Raw genomic sequence first — 26480 nt, 5'->3', positions numbered from 1 at the left:
TGAAGGAGGTAAAAGCTATAGCAGTTGAGACCACTGGAGTGCAGCCTCAGGGAGAGGCTGCTGGAAGGGTCTGTGCTTAGCTACAGTGTATGCCTTCAGCCCACAGGCTTCTCCTGTCCAGGCCAACTGCAATGCTGACACACTGCACCGAACACCTTTTCCATTCTCCCACAGTTTACTTGCATTTCTGCCTAAGTGCTGCTTTCCTTTGGCTCCAAAGACAGCTTCACCTGCAAGGTTTCATTTTGCTGTTCGACACCTTGCTGTTGCTTTTCCCTCACTGCACAAAAGAACGTGCTACAGTGCTTCTTTCACAACTGCTTCTTTGTAGTGAATGAAAGACTCCATGGCTGCATTCTGCCCGTGGAGTCCATTCGCCCTGCACCACTGTGCTCTGTGCATTGTGGCTCTGCCAATGTGTTACATGGCTCACTTGTCACCAAATCTACCAAAGTGTAGTCCAAAGCCAGCTTTGGACTTTTTTTGGCTTTCAAGGCAAGCCAAAAATGTATTTGTTTTTGTTTTAAATTAACACCTCCTGGCCACATTAATCTGGTTTGTCAAACTTCAAATTACAGCCCTTGTTAACAATGGGAATCTAGGAAGCAAGGCAAAGCTGGTGATCAGCTCAGCAAAAGGCAGCAGATTACTTCTCTCCAGCTGCATGGAGAGAGAAGCACATTCAGACCCAGATACAGACACCTCATAGAGAGAAATGAGGATGTAGAAAGGACCTGTATGAGGATGTGCTAGAATAGAGAAGTAAATGAAGAAGCACACACCTTACAGGCACTTCCAGTGTTCCTGAACTGAGTGGTGCTGTCAGTACACCAGAGGGACAGGAGGGCATCCACAGAGACCTGGACAAGCTGGAGAGGTGACCCAAGTGAACCTCATGAGGTTCAACAGGATCAAGTACAGCATCCTGCAGCGGGGCTGAAACAAACCTCACTATCAATACAGGCTGGGGGAGGAGGTGAAAAGCAGCCCTGAGAAAAAGGACTTGGGGGTGCTGACGGAGTAGAAGCTGGACATGAGCAGGCAATGTAAGCTTGCAGCACAGAAGGCCAATGGCAGCCTGGGCTGCATCCAAAGATGTATTGCCAGCAGATGAGAGAGGGGATCAGCCACTTGGCTCTGCTCAGGGGAGGCCTCACCTGGAGTACTGCATCCAGCTCCTCAAGACAGCAACGACATGGACCTGATGGAGCAGGTTCAGAGGAGGGGCACAAAAACTATCAGGGGGTCAGAGCAGCTCCACTATGAGGACAGGCTGAGGGAGCCTGGGGAAGAGAAGGCTCCAAGGAGACCTAACAACAGCTTGCCAGTACCTGAAGGGGCTACAAGAAGGCTGCAGAGAGACTGTTTGCAAAGGCCTGCAGGGACAGGACGAGGGCAATGGCTTCAGATTAGACCAGAGTAAGCTCTGCACCAGGAGGGTAGTGGAAGACTGCAACAGGTTGCCCAGGGAGGTGGTTGGGGCCCGTCCCTGAAGATATTGAAGATGATGCTGGACAGGGCTGTGAGTAACCTGCTCTAGTTGAGGATGTCCCTGCTGAGTGCAGAGGGAGTTGGACTGGATGAGCTTTGGTGGTCTCTTCCAGCCCAGCCCATTCTGTGATTCTATGATGCTACTGAACATGAGCATCTCCAACATTGTGATATTTGAAAGCCCTACTGATTCAGTATCTTCAGATTTTAGTTTCTGGCATCACTTCAGTTCTGTAGCCATGGCCATTCCATGGATTTGGTTTCAGTTTATTCCTTTGAGGAACAATGACAGCATTTCTCTGCTTTCATAACAATGAAGACTTGACAAGAGCTTTCAAAGAGCTAAACTGCAAAGCATGATCTTTCACAGATGCATCGTTATTTAAAGGAAGTGTGACCACAGAATCACAGAATTGTCAAGGTTGGAAGGGACCTCAAAGATCAGCCACTTCCAACCCCCCTGCCATGGACGGGGACACCTCACATTAGATCACGTTGCCCAGAGCCACATCCAGTCTGGCCTTAAAACCATCCAGGGATGAGGCTTCCACCACCTTGCCAGAGAACCTGTGCCAGTGTCTCACAACTCTCATGGTGAGAATCTTCTTCCTAACATCCAGTGTGAATCTCCCTTCCTCTAGCTTGGATCCATTCCCCCATGTCCTATCACTACTTAACATCCTAAAAGGTCCCTCCCCAGCTTTTCTGTATGCTCTGGTGAGACCCCACCTGGAGTACTGCATCCAGTTCTGGAGCCCTTATTACAGGAGGGATGTGGATGTGCTGGAGTGTGCCCAGAGAAGGGCCACAAGGATGCTCGGAGGGCTGCACAAGCTCTGCTATGAGCACAGACTGAAAGAGTTGAGGCTGTGCAGCCCACAGAAGAGAAGGCTCCCAGGTGACCTACTTGTGGCCTTCCAGGATATGAAGGGGGCCTACAGAAAAGCTGGGGAGGGATTTTTCAGGCTCTCAAGGAGTGACAAGACTGGGGGGGAATGGAGCAAAGCTGGAGGTGGGGAGAGTCAGCCTGGACATGAGGAGGAAGTTGTTGAGCATGAGAGTGGTGAGAGGCTGGAATGGGCTGCCCAGGGAGGTGGTAGAGTCATTGTCCCTGGAGGTGTTGAAGCAAAGCCTGGCTGAGGCACTCACTGCCATGGTCTGGTTGACTGGACAGGGCTGGGTCCTAGGTTGGACTGGGGGATTTTGGAGGTGTCTTCCAACCTGGTTGACTCTATGATTCTCTACAGATGAATGTCTGCTCTCCTTACTGTACCTTCATAGCGCCCACAATCACAGAACAACAATGAAGGTGAGGGCTCTTCCAAGCTGGTTGATTCTATAATTCTATAATATAAATTACTGTTGGGTTTTTTTTCCTTTCTTCTCACAACTAAGGGTTTAATTTGTCTCAGTAAATATTAGCCTCAAACCAGCACAAAAAGCAATGAGAGGAGGACTCGGATGTGCACCGCGGCCACGTTAGCACAGCTAACATTGGAGATGCCCCTCCTTGGATTCTGAACTATGCTGATAGTATCTGGATGGGATTTCCAATAGCTCAAAGCTCCTATTGTTCACACTACATTAAATCTACAATACATGCAATGAGGTAGGATAATATTTTCACTTGGAACTTCTATTAACCCACAACTTGACTGCGCTTAATGAAATATGTAGTGCTCGCAGAGCTGATTTATATGCATCACTATTTACAGTGCACATTAGAGAAGAGGGAAAAAGCACCCCGAGGAACTCATGATTCTTTTGACTTGAACAGAGGGTAAAAACTGCCTGATTTGGTTTAGCTCAGAAACACCCTTGGAAACCCCAGGATCTTATAGCTGGATTAGGGATGGCGACAGGAATCAAGTGATGCAGCAGAGGAAATGGACTGTTGCTACCAATCTTCAGCCAAAACACTTTTGCATGTTCTAAACCAAAATTCACAGTCATATTTGTGTTGGTGGTGTACAGAAGGGTATAGAAACAATTGCAGAAGGCATGCTGGAAAACTAAACATCAGGTTTTGTCAGTGCTGTTCTAACGAGGAGTGGTGTGGAGGATTCATACGCCACAGGGAAATGATGTAGAGTCTCTTCAACAGATAAACCCTTACCTCTGGCAGAACCTCTGACTGCATTTCATTACAAGGGTGTGTTAGAATACAGCAGCAAAACAGTGGTGTACTGGAAAACAGACAGATGAGCTAGCAGAAGGCATTATATTGGTGCCCTCAGAGGCATCTTATAAGCATCTGTTCTATATGCTGGTCAAAATAAACTCAGTGCTTGTTTCATTCACAGGATCACAGAATTGTCAGGGCTGGAAGGCAGCTCCAGGATCAGTCAGTTCCAACTTCCTTGCCATGGGCAGGGACACCTCACACCAGATCAGGTTGCTCAGAGCCACATCCAGACTGGCCTTAAAATTATACAGGGATGAGGCTTCCACCACCTGCCTGGGCAACCTGTGCCAGTGTCTCACCACCCTCATGGTGAAGAACTTCTTCCTAACATCCAATCTAAATCTCTCCTCCTCTAGCTTGGGTCCATTTCCCCCAGTCCTATCACTATCTAGCAGCCTAAAACATCCCTCATCAGCTCTCTTACAGTCCCCTTCAGACACTGGAAGGCCATGGAAAGGTCTTCCGGGAGCCTTTTCTTCTGCAGGCTGAACAGCCCCAACTCTCTCTGGTTCCTCTACCAGCTCAACATTGGGTTGTGATGATTTCAAGAAAAAGCCATAAATCTTGTTATTCATAGAATCATAGAATCAAGCAGGTTGGAAGAGGCCTCCAACATCATCCAGTCCAACCTAGCACCCAGCCCTGGACAATCAACCAGACCATGGCATCAAGTGCCTCATCCAAGCTTTGCTTGAACACCTCCAGGCACAGCAATTCCAGCACCTCCCTGGGCAGCCCATTCCAATGCCAATCACTCTCTCTGCCAACAACTTCCTCCTAACATCCAGCCTACTCTAGATAAGATGATCTGCATGCAGACTATGGGAAAACCAAGCTTTTCCTACAGCAGTGCCCTTTGGGCAGTAGGAATTGCAGAGTTACACAATTACTGAGGCTGGAGTAGTCTCTGTCCCTGAAGGTGTTTAAGGAAAGGTTGGATGTGGCACTCAGTGCCATAGTCTGGTGCATCTGGTGGTGTTAGGCCATAGGCTGGAGTTGATGGTCTCAGAGGTCTATTCCAGCCTCAATAATTCTGTGATCTGCGATTCCTGAGATCATCAAGCCCAGACTGTGACCTAACAGCACCACCTCGACCAGGCTATGTCGCTAAGGAGGAACAGGAGGCACTAATGCTTTCTAAGTGGGTTTGCAATATGACCCAGCCAAACTGAGAAGAAACAAGCAGGACATTCACTCACCAGTGCTAGCATTGTGTAAGCCTGAAAAAGGCTCCATTTCAGCAGTGTGGGGATGTATGCCAAAGGTCTCTGCTGATGCGATCTTTGCATGGCAGTTCCTGTAAGAATGCTGTCATCTAGCAATAGAGAAGGTAAACAGAACAAAACCTCTGCATGCTGAACACTGAGCCTAGATGTTATGCTTTGCACTCCCTCACACTTGAAAGAGGTCTAATTTCCTTTCATCCTCTAGAAAACTGTGTTCCAAGAACTACTGGAGAGATCACTTACACTAAAGCCAGACCCAGGAAAACATACCCAGAAGTGAAAAAAATATCTCCTGTGGAAAGGCATGGAAATGAGAGCACAGTGGAGCTCAATTCCCAGGAAGTTAATGACTGATCTCCTTCTTCTAGCTCTTCCCTACAACATTAATAGTCTTAGAATTTAGTGAGTGGAACAAACCCCTTTAACACCACCTGGTGTCATTTTCAGCAGTTGGTCTTGCTTCCAGGCCTGTCATGGCTCATTAAGAGAGCATAGTACTTTCACTCTGTGATTCTGTTCTTGGGGATCATGGAATTCAGGGGAAAAAAAAAGATAGGGAGGTTTTATCACCAGACAGTACAGGAATGTCAGGTATCATACCAAGATTTTAGCATCTGAAAAAGTCACAGAGGAAAAGGTTTTTCAGGGCAGGTGAAGAGGAAAATCAAACCAATTGCTAAATAGAAATACATTTTCCCAGTAATTAAATAAGCCACAAAGATAGAATCATAGAATCACACAATTATAGAATCAACCAGCTTGGAAGAGACCTCCAAGAGCATCCAGTCCAACCTAGCATCCAGCCCTGAACAATCAACCAGACCATGGCACTAAATGCCTCATCCAGGCTTTGCTTCAACACCTCCAGGCACAGAGACTACACCACCTCCCTGGGCAGCCCATTCCAATGCCAATCACTCTCTCTGACAACAACTTCCTCAGAACATCCAGCCTAGACCTCCCCTGGCACAACTTGACACTGTGTCCCCTTGTTCTGTTGCTGCTTGCCTGGCAGAAGAGCCCCAGCAGGAGGCTACAGCCTCCCTGCAGGTAGTTGTAGACAGCAATGAGGTCTGCCCTGAGCCTCCTCTTCTGCAGGCTGCACAACCCCAGCTCCCTCAGCCTCTCCTCACAGGGCTGTGCTCCAGGCCCCTCACCAGCTTTGTTGCCCTTCTCTGGACACCTTCCAGTACCTCAGCATCTCTCTTGAATTGAGGAGCCCAGAACTGGACATAGTACTCAAGGTGTGGCCTGAGCAGTGCTGAGCACAGGAGCAGAATAACCTCCCTTGTCCTACTGGCCGCACTGGACCAACCCCACCTGGCTACAGCCTCCCTTCAGCTAGTTGTAGAGAGCAATGAGGTCTGAGCCTCCTCTTTTAGATGATCCTTGTGTTCCCTTCCAACCCTGACTGACTCTATGGTTCTATATTGTATTCATGTCCATTGTGTGCCCTGAAAGAAAAGACATTTTAAGGAAAAAAACTCAGAAGCTTCTAGAATTAGAAGAAAGAAAAGAAAAAAAAAGAGTGACAGCACAGTGGCTCAGCTGTGCCCCAACAGTAAATGCTACAGACACAGAGTGCCCCCTGTGGGATTTTAGCTTCTCTCATTTCACACCAAGTAATTACAGGAAGTGATGGCCTGAAGACCTCCATCCAATTCAGTATGCTGAAGAGTTTCCAATGGGCCTAGAGAGCTCTACCTTGCAGACAGCAGAGCAGCATGCAGATCCTTTGTTGCACTGACAAATGTGAAGTGTCTTTAGACAGGTGGGACCTCACCTGGAATACTGCATCCAGTTCTGGGCTCCTCCCCTGTCCCTCTTAAACAGGGATCTACTGGAGAGAGACCAAGAGAGGGCTACAAGGACGCTGAAGGGACTGCAGCACTGCCTGATGAGGAGAGGCTGAGAGCCCTGGGGCTGTTCAGCCTGGAGAGGAGAAGGCTGAGAGGGGATCTGAGCAATGCCCATGAATAGCTCAGGGCTGGGGGTCAGGAAGGAAGGGTCAGGGACAGCCTCTGCTCACTTGTGCCCTGGCACAATACAAGGGCAATGGATGGAAACTACAGCACAGGAAGCTCCAGCTCAACATGAGGAACAACTTCTTGCCTGTAAGGGTCCCAGAGCCTGGCACAGGCTGCCCAGGGAGGTTGTGGAGTCTCCTTCTCTGGAGCCTTCCCAGCCCCATCTGGATGTGTTCCTGTGCAACCTGCTCTAGATTCTCTGGTCCTGCTCTGGCAGGGGGTTGGACTGGAAGATGTCCAGAGGTCCTTTCTGTCACGGATTGAACTGGACCTGCTGCTGTTATCCACACCCTGCTGCAGTCATGCCAGCTTCCGAAAATGAAGGTGCTGGGCTGGCTGGAGCAAAGTATTCTGGAGCTTGAAGTTCTGACTGCAGCATGGAAGGCTTCTTGTTCTGGTTGCTGCTTCTGGGTTCTCGGGTGTTGTGCTTTCCGCTGGGATGGCAGCAGGACAAGGAGGGATGGGGGAGCAGTTTTCTGGCTCAGACTTTTGGCTCTCCTGCTTCTGCTTGCTGCTGCTTTGCCCTGTGCTTTTTCTGCAACCAGGCCAAGGGATTTGTGCCTTTAACTCACTCATTTTGTGCCATGTTTGTCTGATTTTTGATCAACAAACTATTCTTCTGTCACCTTTTGTCACCTTGTCTCAATCCCAAGGTTTTTGTGTGTCACTTCTGTGTTAACCCACTGGTTCTGATTCAAACCATGACACCTTCCAACCTCTAACACCCTGTGATCCTGTGTACTTCTGCAACTAGGAATAGTTTACCCTCTGGAGAACTGATGTTAAACCACAGGCACAAACCATCATTTCCCTCATAGATAAAAAAAGCTAAGTCAATTAACTTCCAAGGACAGAGTTTCTCATGAGCTGAAAGTTATCACTGGATGGACACTGATTCTTTGTTGTTGTTTCTTTTCACCATGTGTGCACATAACCTGAAATACTTTTGCCTGCTTCAGTTGTTTGCTGAATTCAAAAGGGCTTCTCACCTCATTTTGGATCAACTGAAATGACTTCTCTGGCAAATAAACCATGTGCCAATTAACCTGTTTCTTTTGGACTGCTTTCAGTTTCAACCTCCTACTCATGCCCCTGGACAATGCTGCTTCATTGCTGAGGATGAACTCTTCAGAATCACAGAATTATTGAGGCTGGAACAGACCTCTGAGATCACCAACTCCAGCCTATGGCCTGACACCACCAGAGCAACCAGACCACGGCACTGAGCGCCACATCCAAGCTCTCCTTAAACACCAAAAATAACCCCACCTCTACTTAAACACTGACAACTCCAACACCTCCCTGGCCATTCCAGTCTCTAATTCCCCTTTCCATCAGGAAGTGCTTCCTAACATCCAATCTAAACCTCCCCTGGCACAGCTTCAGGCTATGCCCTCTCATCTTGGCACAAGCTGCCTTGGAGCTGAGCCTGACCTCTACGTGATTACAACTTCCCTTCAGGTAGCTGTAGAGAGTGCTAAGGTCTCCCCTGAGTCTCCTCTCCTCCAGGCTGAACGCCCCCAGCTCCCTCAGCAGCCTCTCCTCAGCAGCCTTCCCCTCCAGCCCCCTCCCCAGTCTCATTGCTCTCCTCTGGCCCCACTCCAGCCCCTCAATGTCTCTCTGGCAGTGAGTGCCCAGAGCTGCACACAGTGCTCGAGGTGATGCCTGCCCAGTGCCAGCACAGGGCAGAGTGACAGCCCTGGTGCTGCTGGCCACACTGCTCCTGATACAGGCCAAGATGCCACTGGCTTTCTGTGCCAGCTGGGCACACTGCTGGCTCATACCCAGCTGCTGTCACCCAGCACTGCCAGGTCCCTCTCTGCCAGGCTGCTCCCCAGCCACTCACCCTCCAGCCTGCAGCTGCATGGGGTTAGTGTGGCCAAAGCACAGGGCTCTGCCCTTAGCCCTGTTAAACTTCATCCCCTTGGCCACAGCCATGCAGCCAGCCTGGCCAGGCCTGTCTGGTCTCCCTATCTTCCAGCAGATCCACACTGCCTCCCAGCTTGGTGTCATCCACCAATTTGCTAATGGCAGAATCAGAATCAGCCAGGTTGGAAGAGACCTCCAAGAGCATCCAGTCCAACCTAGCATCCAGCCCTGGCCAATCAATCAGACCATGGCACTAAGTGCCTTATCCAGACTTTTTCTGAACACCTCCAGGCACAGTGACTCCACCACCTCCCTGGGCAGCCCATTCCAATGCCAATCACTCTCTCTGACAACAACTTCCTCCTAACATCCAGCCTAGACCTCCCCTGGCACAGCTTGAGACTGTGTCCCCTTGTATCACAGAATCTGTGATAGAGACAAACACCTTCCATTTACTCCATACTCACTTTTGAGAGTTCTGTGCTTGTGGTTGTGCTTTTCTTCTCAGACAGACCCAAAGTGGCCATGTGGACTTACCAACCTTTGATCATTTTTTTAAGTGGCTTGCCTACCTCAGGCAGGAAAACTGTATCAGAGAGAAGGCTGAACACCTGTGCTAGTTTGAGCCTAGCTGGGATATTTTAGTGAGAGGAATTAGATGCTAGGCTGTGAAAAGGAAACAATGGTGATGGCTGCTGCACTCCTAGGCTTGCTGAGATGGATAAAAACAAGAACACAAACACAGATAACAGAGTTGCTGTGTGTCTCTGGCTGCCTTCCTTCTCTCCCTAGGTTGCTGTCTGTCTAACTAATCTCTCTGCTTCCTAACTCCCTTGGCTGATCCTCCAAGCTCACCTTGAATGTAAGGCAAAGTCTGGGGTAAGGTAGAGGGGTGGAAAGGCGGTGGAAGGGTGGTTGGGAGCCCCTCCTGGGGCCTCTGGTTTCTAGGAGGGCTGTTGTGTTTGTGTATTACCTTTAACTTGTCTATTTCTGTCTATAGCTGCAGATATATTCTAAGCACCTGCTTGTATATTGTGTTAAGCTGTAAATATAAAGCTTCAGTCTTATTTCCAGCTCAGATTGCCTAATCTTGTTTTCATTAGCAGCCCTCCTGTAGCTCTCAGCAGGCATTCTGAGGCCAAGATGAAATAAGGAAGGAATCCAATAAGCAGCTTCATTAAGCTAGACAGACTTTGGTTCATCTCTGCTCACCACCTATGCTCTCTACCTAAAAGAAACCCAATCTGTGTGATGGATTCAGGTAATTAGAGACCACTGTGATAAATACTCAAAAGACCACTCATGTAAAGTCAGGTAAGAGATGAAAAGGCATTTCTGACAGCTTCATTTGGAAACATGAATTGTATTTGGCTTTAACAATCCATTCACCTGTAATAGCCTTGATTATTTCTAAAGGAAAAAAAAAAGAGAGACTAATAAATTATTCTTGGACAAGTAATAATCTTTCTGTGGTGTGCCAGCAGGAGGAAGGATTCAGCCCTGAAGTGCTCAAGTGAAGTGATGTAAGTCTGCATCCCTTGAATTATAGGGCCAGCAGCCATTGCAGCTGGCAAGACAAGACATCACTCAGATGAGAGCTGTTGGACAGCTTTCCAGATAGGAAAGAACAGACTGAGAAATGCTCCAACTGGGACTTCTCAGCCTCGAAGCAGATGACCAGGAAGAATCCACTGCTCCTTCTGACCCTAACATAAAACTACAACTGACCAACAGAACAAAAGTAGCAGTAACAACAACAGGCTGGAGAAGAGAAGGCTCCCAGGAGACCTCTTTGTGGCCTTGCAGTGTCTGAAGGGGGCTACAAGAAAGCAGGGAAGGGACTTTTTAGGGCATCAGGTTGTGACAGGACTGGGGGGAATGGATCTGAGCTAGAGGAGGGGAGATTTGGGTTAGATGGTAGGAGGAAGTCCTTCACCATGAGGGTGGTGAGACACTGGCACAGGTTGACCAGGGAAGTGGTGGAAGCCTCACCCCTGTATGTTTTCAAGTGGATCCCTGTATGTTTATCCCTCACCCCTGTATGTTTTCAAGTGGATCCCTGTATGTTTATCCCTCACCCCTGTATGTTTTCAAGTGGATCCCTGTATGCTTATCCCTCTCCCCTGCATGTTTTTAAGTGGATCCCTGTATGCTTATCCCTCTCCCCTGCATGTTTTCAAGTGGATCCCTGTATGTTTATCCCTCTCCCCTGCATGTTTTTAAGTGGATCCCTGTATGTTTATCCCTCTCCCCTGCATGTTTTCAAATAGACCCCTGTATGCTTATCCCTCTCCCCTGCATGTTTTCAAGTAGACCCCTGTATGCTTATCCCTCTCCCCTGCATGTTTTTAAGTGGATCCCTGTATGTTTATCCCTTACCCCTCCATGTTTTTAAGTGGATCCCTGTATGCTTATCCCTCTCCCCTGCATGTTTTTAAGTGGATCCCTGTATGTTTATCCCTCACCCCTGCATGTTTTCAAGTAGACCCCTGTATGCTTATCCCTCTCCCCTGCATGTTTTTAAGTGGATCCCTGTATGTTTATCCCTCACCCCTGCATGTTTTCAAGTGGACTCCTGCATGTTTATCCCTCTCCCCTGCATGTTTTTAAGTGGATCCCTGTATGCTTATCCCTCACCCCTGTATGTTTTCAAGTGGATCCCTGTATGTTTATCCCTCACTCCTGCATGTTTTCAAGCTGGATGTGGCTCTGTGCAACCTGATCTAGTGTGAGGTGTCCCTGCCCATGGCAAGGAGGCAGGAGCTGTATGATGGCTGAGGTCCCTCTCAATGTTGACACCACTACAACCCTCTAACAACAGCACCACAACAATCAGCACCATCATCCCCTTTCTGCAGACAGACACAGTGTCTGTTTCCCTTCCCTGTGAGTGCAATGTCCGCTGCCTCACTCCTGGCAATTGCTTGAGCTTGGCCCCAGATTAGACTGTTTGTGCTCAGTGATTTTCACACACTGCCAAAATTTGCTGACAACACCAGGAGGGGGGGGGGGGGGGAAGAGGAAAGGAAAACTGGTGATTTTCAACAGTTTATAACTCAGCTCAGCCTAAGCAGGTTTTTACAGGACAAAGAACAGAGATTTCTCTGTAGACAGCACTTTATTCCTGCCTCATTTAAAAGATTTGCTGTGAATGATGGAAACATTAGAACTTCTGAAGGGAAGCAAAACAAAACAAAAATCCTAGCACTTCACTAGGATTCCTTTTCCAGCAGATCAGGGTTGGTGATATAATAGAGAGAGCATTATCTGCCTCTCCCAGAATGATGCACAACAAAGGTGGGGTGTTTTTCAAAGCAAAGGAAGCTATTAGAGGAAGAGGGCTTCAAAAAAGAAGCAAAGCCTTTGACACCCTCTGCCACAGCAAGCTCCTAGCAAAGCTGGTGGCTCCTGGCTTGGACAGATTCACTCTGATAGGGGTCAAGAACTGGCTGGAGGGCTGGGCTCAGAGAGTGGTGGTGAATGGTGCCACATCCAGTGGGCAGCTGTCACTGGTGGTGTGCCCCAGGGATCAGTGTTGGGCACAGTTCTGTTCAATATCTTTATTGATGATCTGGACCGGGGGATTGAGTCCAGCATCAGTAAGTTTGCAGATGACACCAAGCTAGGAACAGGTGTGGATCTGCTGGAAGGTAGGAGAGCCCTGCAGAGGGACCCTGACAGGCTGTACCAGTGGGCAGAGGCCAACGGGATGAGATTGAACAAGGCCAAGTGCAGGGTTCTACACTTTGGCCATAACAACCCCAAGCAGGGCTACAGGCTGGGGACAGAGGGGCTGGAGAGCAGCCAGGCAGAGAGGGAGCTGGGGGTGCTGGTAGAGAGTAGCTGAAGATGAGGCAGCAGTGTGCCCAGGTGGGCAGGAGAGCCAATGGCATCCTGACCTGGGTCAGGAGCAGTGTGGCCAGCAGGACAAGGGAGGTTCTTCTGCCCCTGGACTCAGCACTGCTCAGGCCACACCTTGAGTGCTGTGTCCAGTTCTGGGCTCCTCAGTTCAAGAGAGAAGTTGAGGTGCTGGAAGGTGTCCAGAGAAGGGCAATGAAGCTGGTGAAGGTCCTGGAGCACAGCCCTGTGAGGAGAGGCTGAGGGAGCTGGGGGTGTGCAGCCTGTAGAAGAGGAAGCTCAGGGCAGACCTCATTGATCTATGAAGGGAGGCTGTAGCCAGGTGGGATTGGGCTCTTCTGCCAGGCAAGCAGCAACAGAACAAGGGGACAGAGTCTCAAATTGTGCCAGGGGAGGTCTAGGCTGGATGTTAGGGGAGGAAGTTGTTGGCAGAGAGAGTGATTGGCATTGGAATGGGCTGCCCAGGGAGGTGGTGCAGTCACCATGCCTGGAGGTGTTGAAGCCAAGCCTGGCTGAGGCACTTAGTGCCATGGTCTGGTTGATTGGCCAGGGCTGGGTGCTAGGTTGGACTGGCTGAGCTTAGAAGTCTATTCCAACCTGGCTGATCCTGTGATTCCAAAATACACAGCATTTCTCTAAGAAGTATTTTTTTTTCCTTGGAATAATTGGCACTTGAGTTATTCTAGCTCCAGTGTTCCCTAAAGAGTGTGAAATGATCTTCTTAGGGTTACAGAATCAGAAGCAAACACAAGATCCACACCAAGAAACAGCATTTTAACCACGTATTTTCCCTAACACAATAGCTAACAGCTTCCTATTAAAACCCAGAGGTAACTTCCTGGAGTCTCCTGCTGCTTTAACGCTTTTCCTGCAGTCCATGTCTAGAATCTGGCTAACAAGTTACCCATGGCACATCAGTGTGACCCTGTGGCCAAGAAGGCCAATGGGATCCTGGGATGTATTAGGAAGAGTGTGTCCAAAAGATCAAGGGAGGTTCTCCTCCCCCTCTACTCTGCCCTGCTGAGACCTCATCTTGAATACTGTGTTCAGTTTTGGGCTCTCCAGTTTAAGAGGGACAGGGATCTGCTGGAGAGGGTGCAGCAGAGAGCTACAAGGATGATTAGGGGACAGGAGGGCATGGCTTATGAGGAGAGGCTGAGAGACCTGGGGCTGTTTAGTCTGGAAAAGAGAAGACTTAGAAGGAATTTGATAAATATTTCTAAATATCTGAAGTCTGACTAGGAGGGGGGGACAGGCTCTGCTCACTGCTCCCTGGGATAGGACAAGGAGCAATGGGTGTAAGTTGCAGCAAAAGAGGTTCCACCTCTACACAAGGGGGAACTTCTTTACTGTAAGGGTCACAGAGCACTGGCACAGGCTCCCCAGGGAGGTTGTGGGGTCTCCTTCTCTGGAGACATTCAAGGCCTGTCTGGATGTGTTCCTCTGTGATCTGTGTTAGATAGGATAGCCCTGCTCTGGCAGGGGTGTTGGACTGGATGTTCTGATGATCTCCTTGAGTCCCTTCTAACCCCTAACATCCTGTGATCCTGTAATCTCCTAAAGGATCATTCCTAAGCTGTTTCTCTTGTCTGCTCCCCTCTCCTGTTGGCTGCCTGCATGGCCCAAGCTGTTAAACTTCTATCAAATCTCAAATTTAAGCAGTGCTGCTTTTCAGCACCCCGAGGCCTCCCAGTAAAGCATGCCCTAAGACTTGGGACACAATATTGCTTCACTGCATCTTTGAACAGCAACAGTACAATAGGTGGAGAAGATGACCCTGTGTGATGGTTTGGGTGTTACCTGTCCCCCCCTTTAAGAAAATCACCCAGACTAGACTCATCTGAGCTGAGCTGGAAATTAAAGAATGCAGCTTAATATTTACAGCTTAGCACAATATGCAAGCAGATAGTTACAACTTATATAGCTATAGAAAGAAATAGACAAGTTAAAAAGGTAATACAGAAACACAACAGTCCCCAGGAGGAGCTCCCAACCACCCTTTCTCCTTCTTCCCACCCCTCTACCTTACCCCAGACTTTGCCTTAGGTTCAAGGTGAGTTTGGAGGATTGGGCAGGGGAGTAAGGAAGCAGAGGGATTAGTTAAGGCAGCAAGTTAGAGAAGTGCAGGCAGCCAGGGCCAGAGAGAGCAACTCTGTTATCTACATTTATGTTCTTGTTCTTATCCATCTCAGCAAGCCTGTGAGTGCAGCAGCCTTCACCATTGGTTCCTTTTCACAGCCTAGCATGTAATTCCTCTCACTAAAATATCCCAGCTAGGCTCAAACTGGCACACCTTTGAGAGTCCATTCCAACCAGATGCATTCTAATAGCTATTGTTTTGTGTTAAGGACACCAAGAACCAGATAACTACCTCACCAAATTGACCACTCATCCAATTACTGTTGTTTTGGAGTTGAAGCAGTAGGAAATACTTTAACAACACCAGAAATGTTCTTCAGAACTAGAAACCAGATGACATGAGTGCTTTTCCTAAAAGGCATATAGGCTGGGAAAGTAGGGCAGCACAGAATATGCTACAGGTTCTGCCTGCAAACATAGGATATTTAATTAACTGAGAGTCCTCAGCAGAGATTGGTTTGCAACACAGCCTTGTGGCAAGGGTGAGCTGTGGAAGTTTGGATGCTTTTGGCAGCTTTATAGAATTTGAAGCCAGACCAGCTATGACTAAAACATGCTCAGCTTGTTAACTCTACACAAGTAATCTTTTTTCCATCCTTCTCTCCATGTGCTGACAGCATTACCATTCTCTCCAGCCTTCTTCTTCCTTCTGAGGCACAATGGATCTACCAGGTCAGGCAGTTCCTGAGACTACATTTCAGCACAACAGCTTTCTAACAATCCCTTACTCAGCTCAGAGAAGTCATCACATAGAAAAAGTGACTAGTTAGAGTCAAGGCTGTAGAGCTACACAATTCCAAACACACTTCAGGATACACTGTACACTACATGTGGATTTTAAATGAGAAGGTTTGGCAGAGCAGTTTGGCAGAAGAAAGCACTGCCAAGTGACTGGATATGGGATATATCTCCAGTTGCTCTGGATTCCCACATCACCTTAAGAGCTATTCTTCCCCATCCCCCAACACTCCAACTCTCAAGGCAGTCAAATTTATAGCTCAATAAAATATGTTATTAAAAATAAAGTGTGGCTTTTAAGTCCTGCAATCTTCCAACATCCTTATGCCAGGTCTAGATCAGTCTGTTGTAGCCGAATACGAAGCTGGGGAGGCTTGGCACACTTTATGCAGCACTCCTCAGTTGAGTTTCAAGATCTAAAGACACTTCTCTTTCCATTCTGTAACAGCTGTTTTTCTATCCTTTCATTAAAGGAGTCAAAAAAAAAAACAACCCAGAAAGCAGAGAAAAGTTAAATAAATAAATAATGGCTCACAAAACCACAGCGGAGGAACCACTGCAGACCCTGCCAATAAAAACGTTCCTTCTCTTCAGGCCTGGCTAAACAACTTGAAGTGTTTCTAATGAACTGCTGGCAGCCCTATCCATCACTGCACTAAACGGATTCATGTCTCCCTGAGCTAAGGAGAACTATTTATCTATAATGCACCATCAGAAATTAGGAAGTATTTAAGCCTCAGAAGCCCAATTCCTCACTTCTTCCCACCTCTTCAAAGCTTGGGTTTGCTCAGGCCTCCTTATGTAAAGGTGATGAGAGAAGGCTGAGAGATAGACCTTTACACTCTGCTGCAGTGCTAATGGATCATCTGCATGAGTTTGAAAAGTACTTCAGCAGAGCAGACACTTGCAGTCTGATCTCAGCATGAGAGCCACCTGACACTGTGCTTCTCTCTTCCCTCTTTCTTTCTCATCGTTTGTCACACTGACTTGCACCACACCTTACAGGAGATTACAGGCTACTCAAAGCAGGACACAAGAGAACTGAGACAGCAGTCTACTGCACAACATCAGAAGGAAGGAGCGTTCCTGAGCTCTAACAGGAGTGAAAGTCATGCAGGTAATCCCTGGTCAGAAGGCTTCTCAAAGCTTACATCAATAGCTGTTCCCCACAGACACATACTCAGGCAGTGGCTGTCTTTAGAACAGCAGGGACCTGAGCTGCCAATAAAACCTGCCTACAAAGAGTGAAAAGAAACACTCACTTCATTTCCAGCACTTCCTCCAAATGCTTCCTTCTTTCAGCTCGGAGGTTGGTTAAGTGGGTTTCCTTCTCGGCCAAAGACTGTTGTGTAGAGGACAATTTGGCTTTCATCGACTCCAGCTCCTGCTTAACTTTCTCCATGGCCATCATCAGCTCTTCTACCTGAAGTAGGAGACAAGAGGAGAGGAAAAGCATTGTATGATCATCTGGGACCTACTAAAAGTCACAACTGAGTTGAAGCACAAAGGTTACCAGCACTGCACGTCACTTCTGTAGACTGGAAGCATCATCGAGTGCTGTGGACAGTACATCTGCACTTCTCTGTACACAAGCCTGAAAGGACTTCATGTATCCTGAGCAGGATGAATCTGCTTAACTGGAGACTGTTTTTTCATTGTCTTTAGGCCTTAAATGAATTTACCACAGGGCAGCTTATAGAATCATAGAACGGTTTAGGTTGGAAGGGAACTCAAGGATCAGCCAGTTCCAACCCTCTGCCATAGACAGGGACACGTCCCACTAGAACAGGTCACTCAAGGCCTCATCCAACCTGGCCTTGAACACCTCCAGGGAGGTTGTGGAGGACAGAATCACCCAATGTGATCTTTGAACACACTGGGTGATTCTGTCCTCCACAACCTCCCTGGGCAACCTGTGCCAGTGTCTCACCACCCACACTGCAAAGAATCCTTTCCTAACATCCAGTTTAAAATCCATTCCCCCTTGTCCTGTCATTACAAGACCTTGTCAATAGTCCTTCCCCTGCCTTCCTGTAGCCCCCTTCAGAGACTAGAAGGCCACTCCAAGGTCTCCTGGAAGCCTTCTCTTCTCCAGGCTGCAAAGCCTCAACTCTCTCAGCCTGTCCTCACAGCAGAGATGCTGCAACCCTCTGAGCATCTTTGTAGCCTCCTCTGGACTGGCTCCAACAGTTCCATGTCCTTCTTGTGTTGGGGGCTTGTAGTAGTTTGGGAGTTCCCCAACTCACCACGATTCACCAGACTAACCCAGCCAGCTGGAAGTTAAGGACTGCAGCTATATTTACAGCATGGCACAAATACAAGAGCATATATACACAACATATACAGATATTTACAACTAGATACAGGTTAAAAGTAATATTCCAATTAGCCTCAAACCAGCACAGGGCTCCAGAACTTTAAGGAAGGACATGAAGGTGAATGAAATCTCCTTTGGAGGAAAAGAACCCCTGAAAGACTGGAGAATGTGAAAGAGGGAAAAACTGTGTCAGTTAGATCAGTATGAGATTCACAGCTGCAGCAAAGAGATAGCACAGGACAAAACTTGTACACAGTAGCAGATCTCCTAAGAAAGCATGGAAGCAAGGTGGAAAGAAAAGGCAATCCAGGTGGAGAAGTTGATTTATTGTGTCAACAGCAGCCTGTATAGAAACAGAAGAAATAATGTAGTACCAAAATAAACCTTTTTCAGGAGCCACTTTACCATCTTAACTTCCCTTGAATTTCAGGCCCCTCCAAGGCAACTGTAAATCATAGAATCACAGAACCATAGAATGGTTTAGGTTGGAAAGGACCTCAAGGATCATCCAGTTCCAAAACCCTGCCATAGGCAGGGACAACTCCCACTAGAAAAAGGTTGCTCAAGGCCTCATCCAACCTGGTCCTGAACACCTCCAGGGAGGTTGTGGAGCACAGAATCACCCAATGTGATCAAAGATCCTCCTGCTGAGGACTCCAGAGCTGGCTACAGTACTCCCAGGTGGGGTCTCACCAGAGCAGAGTGGAGGGTCCAAATCATCTCCTTTGACCTGCTGGCCACACTTCTGATGGAGCCCAAGATATGGTCACCCTTTTGGGCTGTGAGTGCACATTGCTAGCTCATGTCTGATTTTTCATACACAAGGATCCCCAAGTTGTTTTCCACACAACTGCTCTCAATCCTTCCATCTGCCAATCTGTACTGATATTGGGTACTGCCTCGAATCAGGTGCAGGAACTTGCACCTGGTCTGGTTGACCTTTGTGAGGTTTGTCACTGATTCAGCTAAAGTTTCAACCATCCAGATGCTATGAGGACAGGCTATAAGAGTTGGGGCTCTGCAGCCTGGAAAAGAGAAGGCTTCCAGGACACCTTGGAGTGGCCTTCTGGTATCTGAAGGGGGCTACAGGAGGGCTGGGTAGGGACTATTGACAAGGTCTTGTAATGACAGGATGGGGAGGAATGGATTTAAACTGGCAGAGGGGAGATTTAAACTGGATGTTAGGAAGGAGTTTTTTACAGTAAGAGTGGTGAGACACTGGCACAGGTTGCTCAGGGAGGTTGTGGGTCTGGTACAGGTTGCCCAGGGAGGTTGTGGAATACAGAATCACCCAATGTGATCAAAGATCAAAGATCACATTGGGTGATTCTGTGCTCCACAACCTCCCTGGAAGTGTTCAGGACCAGGTTGGATGAAACCTTAAGTGACATGTTCTAGTGGGAAGTGTCCCTGCCTAACATGGGGGTTTGGAACTGGCTGATCCTTGAGGTCCTTTCCAACCTAAACCATTCTCTGATTCTAAGGTATCTGCTACTCATATTATTTTTTCTCTCTTGTTCTATTTTCCCTTTTGATGAAGCACAAAAGGCTGCAGACCAGTCCACAATTAAGAGTCTCAAAGGGGCCATCACAAAGGGGCTTTACTATTACACTAAGACCCACACTCCTGAACTGCAGATACAGTCCAGATCCAAATACCACAGGACCCAGAAAAGGACTTGGGAGTGCTGATGGATGAGGAGCTGGACATGAGCAGGCAATGTAAGCTTGCAGCACAGAAGGCCAATGGCAGCCTGGGCTGCATCCAAAGATGTATTGCCAGCAGATGAGAGAGGGGATCAGCCACTTTACTCTGGGAAGACCTCACCTGGAATACTGAATCCAGCTCCTCAAGACAGGAAGGATATGGACCTTATGGAACAGGTCCAGAGGAGGGGCACAAAAGTGATCAGGGGGTTGGAGCAGCTCTGCAACTTTCAGAAACCAGATTATTCCCATGCCATCAAGGAATATTTGATGAAATCCAGCAGCTGGCCTACAGCTTCCAGAATAGCTCCCAAGTTGCAGAAACTGCCACCTCATTGTTCCAGACTCACCTGTTGCAAGATGATCAGTATGGCTGTGACAGAATGTCACACAAAGCTAATGAAGCTTGCTGGCTCTTTTTGACAACCTCCTTGCTCCCACCCTGCCCCAAAATTCTAGGTGCACTGAGTAAAGCATGGTTTTCTCAGCTACATAAAGTAATAGATACACTCAGTGTCAGTGCAACCTTTAGTAGAACATGATGAGTCCAGAGGAGGGCCACAAAGATGATCAGGGGGTTGGAGCAGCTCTGCTACAAGGACAGGCTGAGGGAGCTGGAGGTGTTCAGCCTGGAGAAGAGAAGGCTCTGGGCAGACCTAATAGCAGCCTGCCAGTGCCTGAAGGGGACAACAAGAAGGCTGCAGAAAGACTGTTTGCAAAGGCCTGCAGGGACAGGATGAGTGCAATGGCTTCAGACTAGAGCAGAGCAGATTTAGAGTGGATGTGAGGAACAAGTTCTTTGCCATGACAGTGCTGGAACACTGCAACCGGTTGCTCGGGGAGGTGGTTTGGTCCCATCCCTAGAAATACTGAAGGTGAGGCTGGACAGGGCTGTGGGCAACCTGCTCTAGTTGAGGATGTCCCTGCTGAGCGCAGAGGGGGTTAGACTGGATGTGTTTTGGAGGTGCCTTCCAACCCAGCCCATTCTGTGGTTCTAGGAAATGTCCCTGACTCTCTCAAAGGACAGACTCTTTTCTGCTTGAGTTTTCAAATTATTGTCCATTTCACTGTGTCCATTTAGTGAAAAGATAAAGGGACTGCAAATCTCTGCATTATCTTTTACTCAGTTGAATTGATTAGACTGCAGGACAAAGAGAAGGAAAAGAAACAGCCATGACAAGAAAGACAAAGACAAGAGTTCTGGCTCCATGCAAACTTGTTTGGATCCTAGGAAAAAAAAAACTTCCCAGAACAGATGTTAAGACATGGAAAAAGCACAGGCCAGACTTGGGACTTAAGTATGTAATTTAACTGCCTCAAGTAACATATTACAGGGAGAAAGTATTGAGTCTGACATAACTTGGATTGCCAGCAGGACCAGATGGTTTGCTTAAATCACAAGCTAATAAAGCTTTACACAAAGTAAGAGGGAAATGAGTTATGGTCTCATCATAGCCCCATTTCTGTTAAAGCAGTAGGGTGGTTTTAGGTACTCTTAAAGACTATATCCAGGACACTTAACTAAATTCTTGGCTATTCTGAATTAAAGGAACAACTTTCAAATGCTTACAGACACTGAGAAAGATGTTTGGCATAGGTTTGGAGAGCTAACAAGATCAGAGGAAAAGGACAGAAGGAAGATGAACAAGAACCCCCCCCATAAAAAACAATTAAAAGGTAATTTGCTGTTGTTAAGGTTAAGTAAAGGCCTTAGCAACTAAGAGCCCAGTTAAAAGGTAATTTGCTATTGTTAAGGTAAGTAAAGCCCTTAGCAACTGAGAGACCAGCTAAAAGCTGTGCCACACTGACAGCAGGAGGGTATAAAGGAAAGCAGCTCTGCTCCCCTACACAGTCTGGAGCTCTAGCCCAGGTTCAAGACCTTGTTAAGCACCACTAGTGCCCGAGGATGCACAGGCCTGCAGGACAGAGGGATGCACAAGGCTGGTGGCTTCTCCACTATGACAACTTGAGCACCACTGAGCTTTCTGAAGTAGACAGGATCAGAGAGCCCTCACCTTCACTGTTGTTCTGTGATTGTGGGCACTATGAAGGTACAGTAAGGAGAACAGATGCTCACCTGCAGAGAATCATAGAATCAACAAGGCTGGAAGAGACCTCCAAGCTCAGCCAGCCCAACCTAGCACCCAGCCCTGGCCAATCAACCAGACCATGGCACTAAATGCCTCATCCAGGCTTTGCTTCAACACCTCCAGGGATGGTGACTCCACCACCTCCCTGGGCAGCCCATTCCAATGCCAATCACTCTCTCTGCCAACAACTTCCTCCTAACATCCAGCCTGGACATTCCCTGCCACAACTTCAGACTGTGTCCCCTTGTTCTGTTGCTGCTTGCCTGGCAGAAGAGCCCAACCCCACCTGGATACAGCCTCCCTGCAGGTAGTTGTAGACAGCAATGAGCCCTGCCCTGAGCCTCCTCTTCTGCAGGCTGCACACCCCCAGCTCCCTCAGCTGTGCCCCAGGCCCCTCACCAGCTTTGTCACCCTAACAAAGAGCATTCTTCTCTATACCACAGTGCTCCAGCTTGCTTTGTAGCCAGTTAATGAACACTGCCATAAGACCACAGGCAGACAACTGAAAACCTCCTTCACAAGCAGAAATTCCTCAGTAGAAGATCCTGTCTAAAGACACTCAGAAATCAACACAGGAGAGCACTGTGAAACAGGGAAGATCTCAAAGCAATGTCAGATTTACAGCACCCCTTTTGCCAAGGCCAACTTGTATACAGCATTAGAGGACTGTGGCAGATAGCACACAGGAAAGAGTTCTGTTTGGTTGACAATAAAGAGAGGAGTCAGCCTGAGAGCTGTGAAAAGGGCTGCTGGATCATCTGTGCTCCAAAGCAAGGGCAGGATCTTTGGACCATACAACAGCCATTCTAGGGACTCTGCACCATACAGCATTCATTCTAGGGACTCTGCACCATACAGCACTCATTCTAGGAACTCTGCACCATACAGCACTCATTCTAGGGACTCTGCACCACACAGCATTCATTCTAGGGACTCTTCACCACACAGCACTCATTCTAGGAACTCTGCACCATACAGCACTCATTCTAGGGACTCTGCACCACACAGCATTCATTCTAGGGACTCTTCACCACACAGCATTCATTCTAGGGACTCTGCACCACACAGCACTCATTCTAGGGACTCTGCACCATACAGCACTCATTCTAGGGACTCTGCACCATACAGCACTCATTCTAGGGACTCTGCACCACACAGCACTCATTCTAGGGACTCTGCACCATACAGCATTCATTCTAGGGACTCTGCACCACACAGCAGCCATTCTAGGGACTCTGCACCACACAGCAGCCATTCTAGGGACTCTGCACCACACAGCACTCATTCTAGGGACTCTGCACCACACAGCACTCATTCTAGGGACTCTGCACCACACAGCACTCATTCTAGGGACTCTGCACCACACAGCACTCATTCTAGGGACTCTGCACCACACAGCATTCATTCTAGGGACTCTGCACCACACAGCACTCATTCTAGGGACTCTGCACCACACAGCACTCATTCTAGGGACTCTGCACCATACAGCACTCATTCTAGGGACTCTGCACCATGCAGCAGCCATTCTAGGGACTCTGCACCACACAGCAACCATTCTAGGGAAGAACTTTTTCTTTCTTTACATTAGTGAGTGACTTTCTTAAGTCTTTGTGCCTTTATGTTTTGGGTTGTTAGAGTTTTGTACATTCAGCATCCCTGATGAAATGCAGTGTTCTGATGGCTCAACAGGACTGCTTCCATTATTAACTGGGGAAAAGGAGAAAAGAAAGATAGAGAACAAAAGATAGTGGGCTGAAAAGCTTCAGGGTACTGTAGTTGAATGCAAATTTTCTTATCAGGGTGTAAGTGAGATACTTTAGACAGCTGAAGTCTCTTGTTTCTCTGAGCTGGTCTCTCAATAAAATCTTTCATTATAAAGAGAAGATCTGATAAGAGAGAAAAGTTAATGTTCTATATTGCTCCATTCTGTCTCCACTGCTGGCTCTAGGCAAAGAAGAGCACTAATATTAAACTGCTCAGGTATCTGACATCTGAGTCCTGCAGAAAGGACAGAAAGAGAAGCACAGGAGTCTTTGTTGAGGACTACATTACTTGAGTATCAATCCAGAGTGCTTTTTGCTCATACTCTGAGAGCACTGAACTCTTGTGTGAAGGAGGAGGAATAAAAATTCGCAGCTGTTTGGAAGACTCCTGGGCCGCTGAATAAGTCACAGCTGTGTCCTGTTAGGATGTTTGGAGTTTGACAGTTGTGTCTCCTAAGCAAGGGCCATAAGCCACACAAATAAGCAATTGCCTACTGCTGGGACAAGAGCTCTCGAGAAGGAAGCAATAACTGTCTCTGCTTAACACATACCAAATATTTGGGTCAGGCCTGGAAAAAATAAAACCAAACTGAGATTTCTGCTGAGGACACAAACCTGTTGTAGTCTCTGGCATCCTAAGACTGTAACAAGCTACAATTTGATTCCTGCATCTGCCTTAAGCGGAACCATTATGCAACCAAATAGTCTCATTATGCTTTTTTAACCCTTGCACCCCATAGCAAAGGAAGTTGTCCTGTTTAACTTCAGGTGGATCTATCACCCTAGGAAATTGTCTCATGTGTGCCTTCTGTGGCGTAGCAATGAATCCCTCCAGCCTCTTGGAACTGGAGGGATTCTTTGCTAACCACCACCACACTGATTCACTACCACAGCTAATAGAGTCTTGTAAAAATCTGGATTTTGATCACCTCTTCAAAAGCTCTACAGAGCAGGCAGAGTAGAACACAGAACATTCTGCACGCCTTTGGACAGGCTCATTTTGAAGAGGCTCACTGGTGGATGAGAAGCTCAAAAGGAGCCAGCAGTGTGCCCTTGCAGCCCAGAAAGCCAAGCAGAGCCTGGGCTGCAGCAGCAGAAGTGTGGCCAGCAGGGTGAGGGAGGTGATTCTCCCCCTCTACTCTGCTCTGCTGAGACCCCACCTGGAGTACTGCATCCAGTTTCTGGAAAGAAATAAAACCCCCAAGCTCCCACACTGGCACAGTTGAATACATCTGAGACAGAAAAGAGTAAAAACTCCACCTCTTAAAAGTGATGTTAGTGAATACAGAAGGAACTACCTACCAAATCACCCTGCTCTTGTAGAGAGTGTGACTCCATACACAGCTGTGTCATTCTAAAGGAAGAGGCTATGGAATCCATGTGAATATCTGGAGAGAAGAAGTAACTTCAGGGAGCAGCAGTGCTTCTAAAAATGACTGCAAACATAGTCACAGTGCACAGCCACATTTACCTAGCCAGAGCACTTCTCTAACCAAATGAAAAGAATCAGACCAATATATCTCTTGAGAAACTGGCAAGACTGCACATTTCAAGCTGACAGTTGACTTAAAAAGCTCTTGAAAGAGTTACATCAGTAAAAGAAATTAAAATAGAAGCTTTTAGCTCAGATTTTTTACTTGGAATCAATCAAATACAGAGAAAACTTTGACATACGCTCAGAAACCATAAGGAGTTTGGCAATGTTATACAGAGAGGAGCTTTGCAGGAAATATTCAAGAGAAGTTCAGCCAAAGAGAAGGTAAATTGCTCAAAAAAGTCAGTGAGAAAGCACTGAGGCTCCAGCACCTTCATCTACAAACCATACCTTGCATTACTGCCCTCACCTCCAGTCATTATCCTCATTAGGACACAGAAGAAGAGACAAAGCAGTCACTAAGAATCATAGAATCAGCCAGGTTGGAAGAGATCTCCAAGCTCAGCCAGTCCAACCTAGAACCCAGCCCTATTCAGTCAACTAGACCATGGCACTAAGTGCCCCATCCAGGCTTTGCTTGAACACCTCCAGGGACAGTGACTCCACCACCTCCCTGGGCAGCCCATTCCAATGCCAATCACTCTCTCTGCCAACAACTTCCTCCAAACTGTCCAGGAGCTGTTACAGAGCAGTCACATTTGTGACACTTCTATGGTGCTCAGAAAACACCCTGGGGAGAAGTGGTTCTGAGAAATCTCACTTTACATCTTTCATTTACAGGGACCTGCAGGAAGTACCTTAACCTTAACCTCAGGCACCTGGAGGTCTCTTCCAACCTGGTTGATTCTATTCTATTCTATTCTAAATGCCTCTTTTGCAATTTTGTGATGGATGGAAAGCACAGGTCTAAGATTTTGCAACAGAAAGAAAGCTTCAGTCAGCTGGAGACATCTTGCCAGAGATGGGCTGTGTATTAACACTGTTAAACCACACCACAACTCACTGCTAGGATATTTCCCGATCCCTGGATTAAAGAGAGGAAGACTATAATCTGAAATGGAGATCTGAGAGCCATGAAATCCTGGACAGCCTCACAGACACTGCAATTCAAATGGGAAGCCTGGAAAAGAGGAGGAAACCACACACCACGAGACGGTGGAGGGTAGGGTTACACAACACAGGGCTACAAAAACAACACTAAATACTAGGGCAGAGCTACACACAAATGAGATCTCCTCATACCTTGAACCACTTAAAGCCAAAATGGTTGACCCCATGCACAGATTCATTAAAGAGCTTCAGACAGGCAGTGAAGAAGCAGAATGGCAGAAAACAGGATAAACAGAAGAAAGAAAAAAGCATGCAATTAAAAGCAATTTATCATCAGTTTGGACAACACTGACATTAAAAAGCTCATATACATCACTTAGACTTGGGCTAAGAATGATCCTACCCTGCTCTTGTTTGTGAAACTCAAAAGACAGCCATTAACAGGGAGTGGAAAACAGAGCCTTGCCTTCTAAATCTATCTAAGGGTGTCATGCAAAACTCTAGAGAGACCCTCCATGATAAAACCCAGAGGGCATTGGTTCAGTGTAAGCGAAGAGAGAAGAACTGAAATACATCTGGAGCACC

At 47.5% G+C, this 26480-nt stretch overlaps 1 protein-coding gene across 16 annotated transcripts in view; it reads right to left on the bottom strand.

The window, feature by feature from the left end:
• ERC1 (ELKS/RAB6-interacting/CAST family member 1) overlaps positions 1 to 26480 on the bottom strand; it is a 317339-nt gene that overhangs the window by 119110 nt on the left and 171749 nt on the right. For all 16 annotated transcript variants that reach the window (XR_010305042.1, XM_064155686.1, XM_064155694.1 and 13 more), the window contains one exon: positions 16796 to 16956. Coding sequence is in view for 15 of the 16 variants with exons in the window: in XM_064155686.1 (XP_064011756.1) it covers positions 16796 to 16956 (161 nt within the window). In the remaining variant the exon portion in view is untranslated. The remainder of the gene's footprint in view (positions 1 to 16795; positions 16957 to 26480) is intronic.

Source organism: Pogoniulus pusillus, chromosome 15 (assembly GCF_015220805.1).
Source record: "Pogoniulus pusillus isolate bPogPus1 chromosome 15, bPogPus1.pri, whole genome shotgun sequence".
NCBI lineage: Eukaryota > Metazoa > Chordata > Aves > Piciformes > Lybiidae > Pogoniulus > Pogoniulus pusillus.
This window is presented reverse-complemented; position numbering and strand designations above follow the sequence as displayed.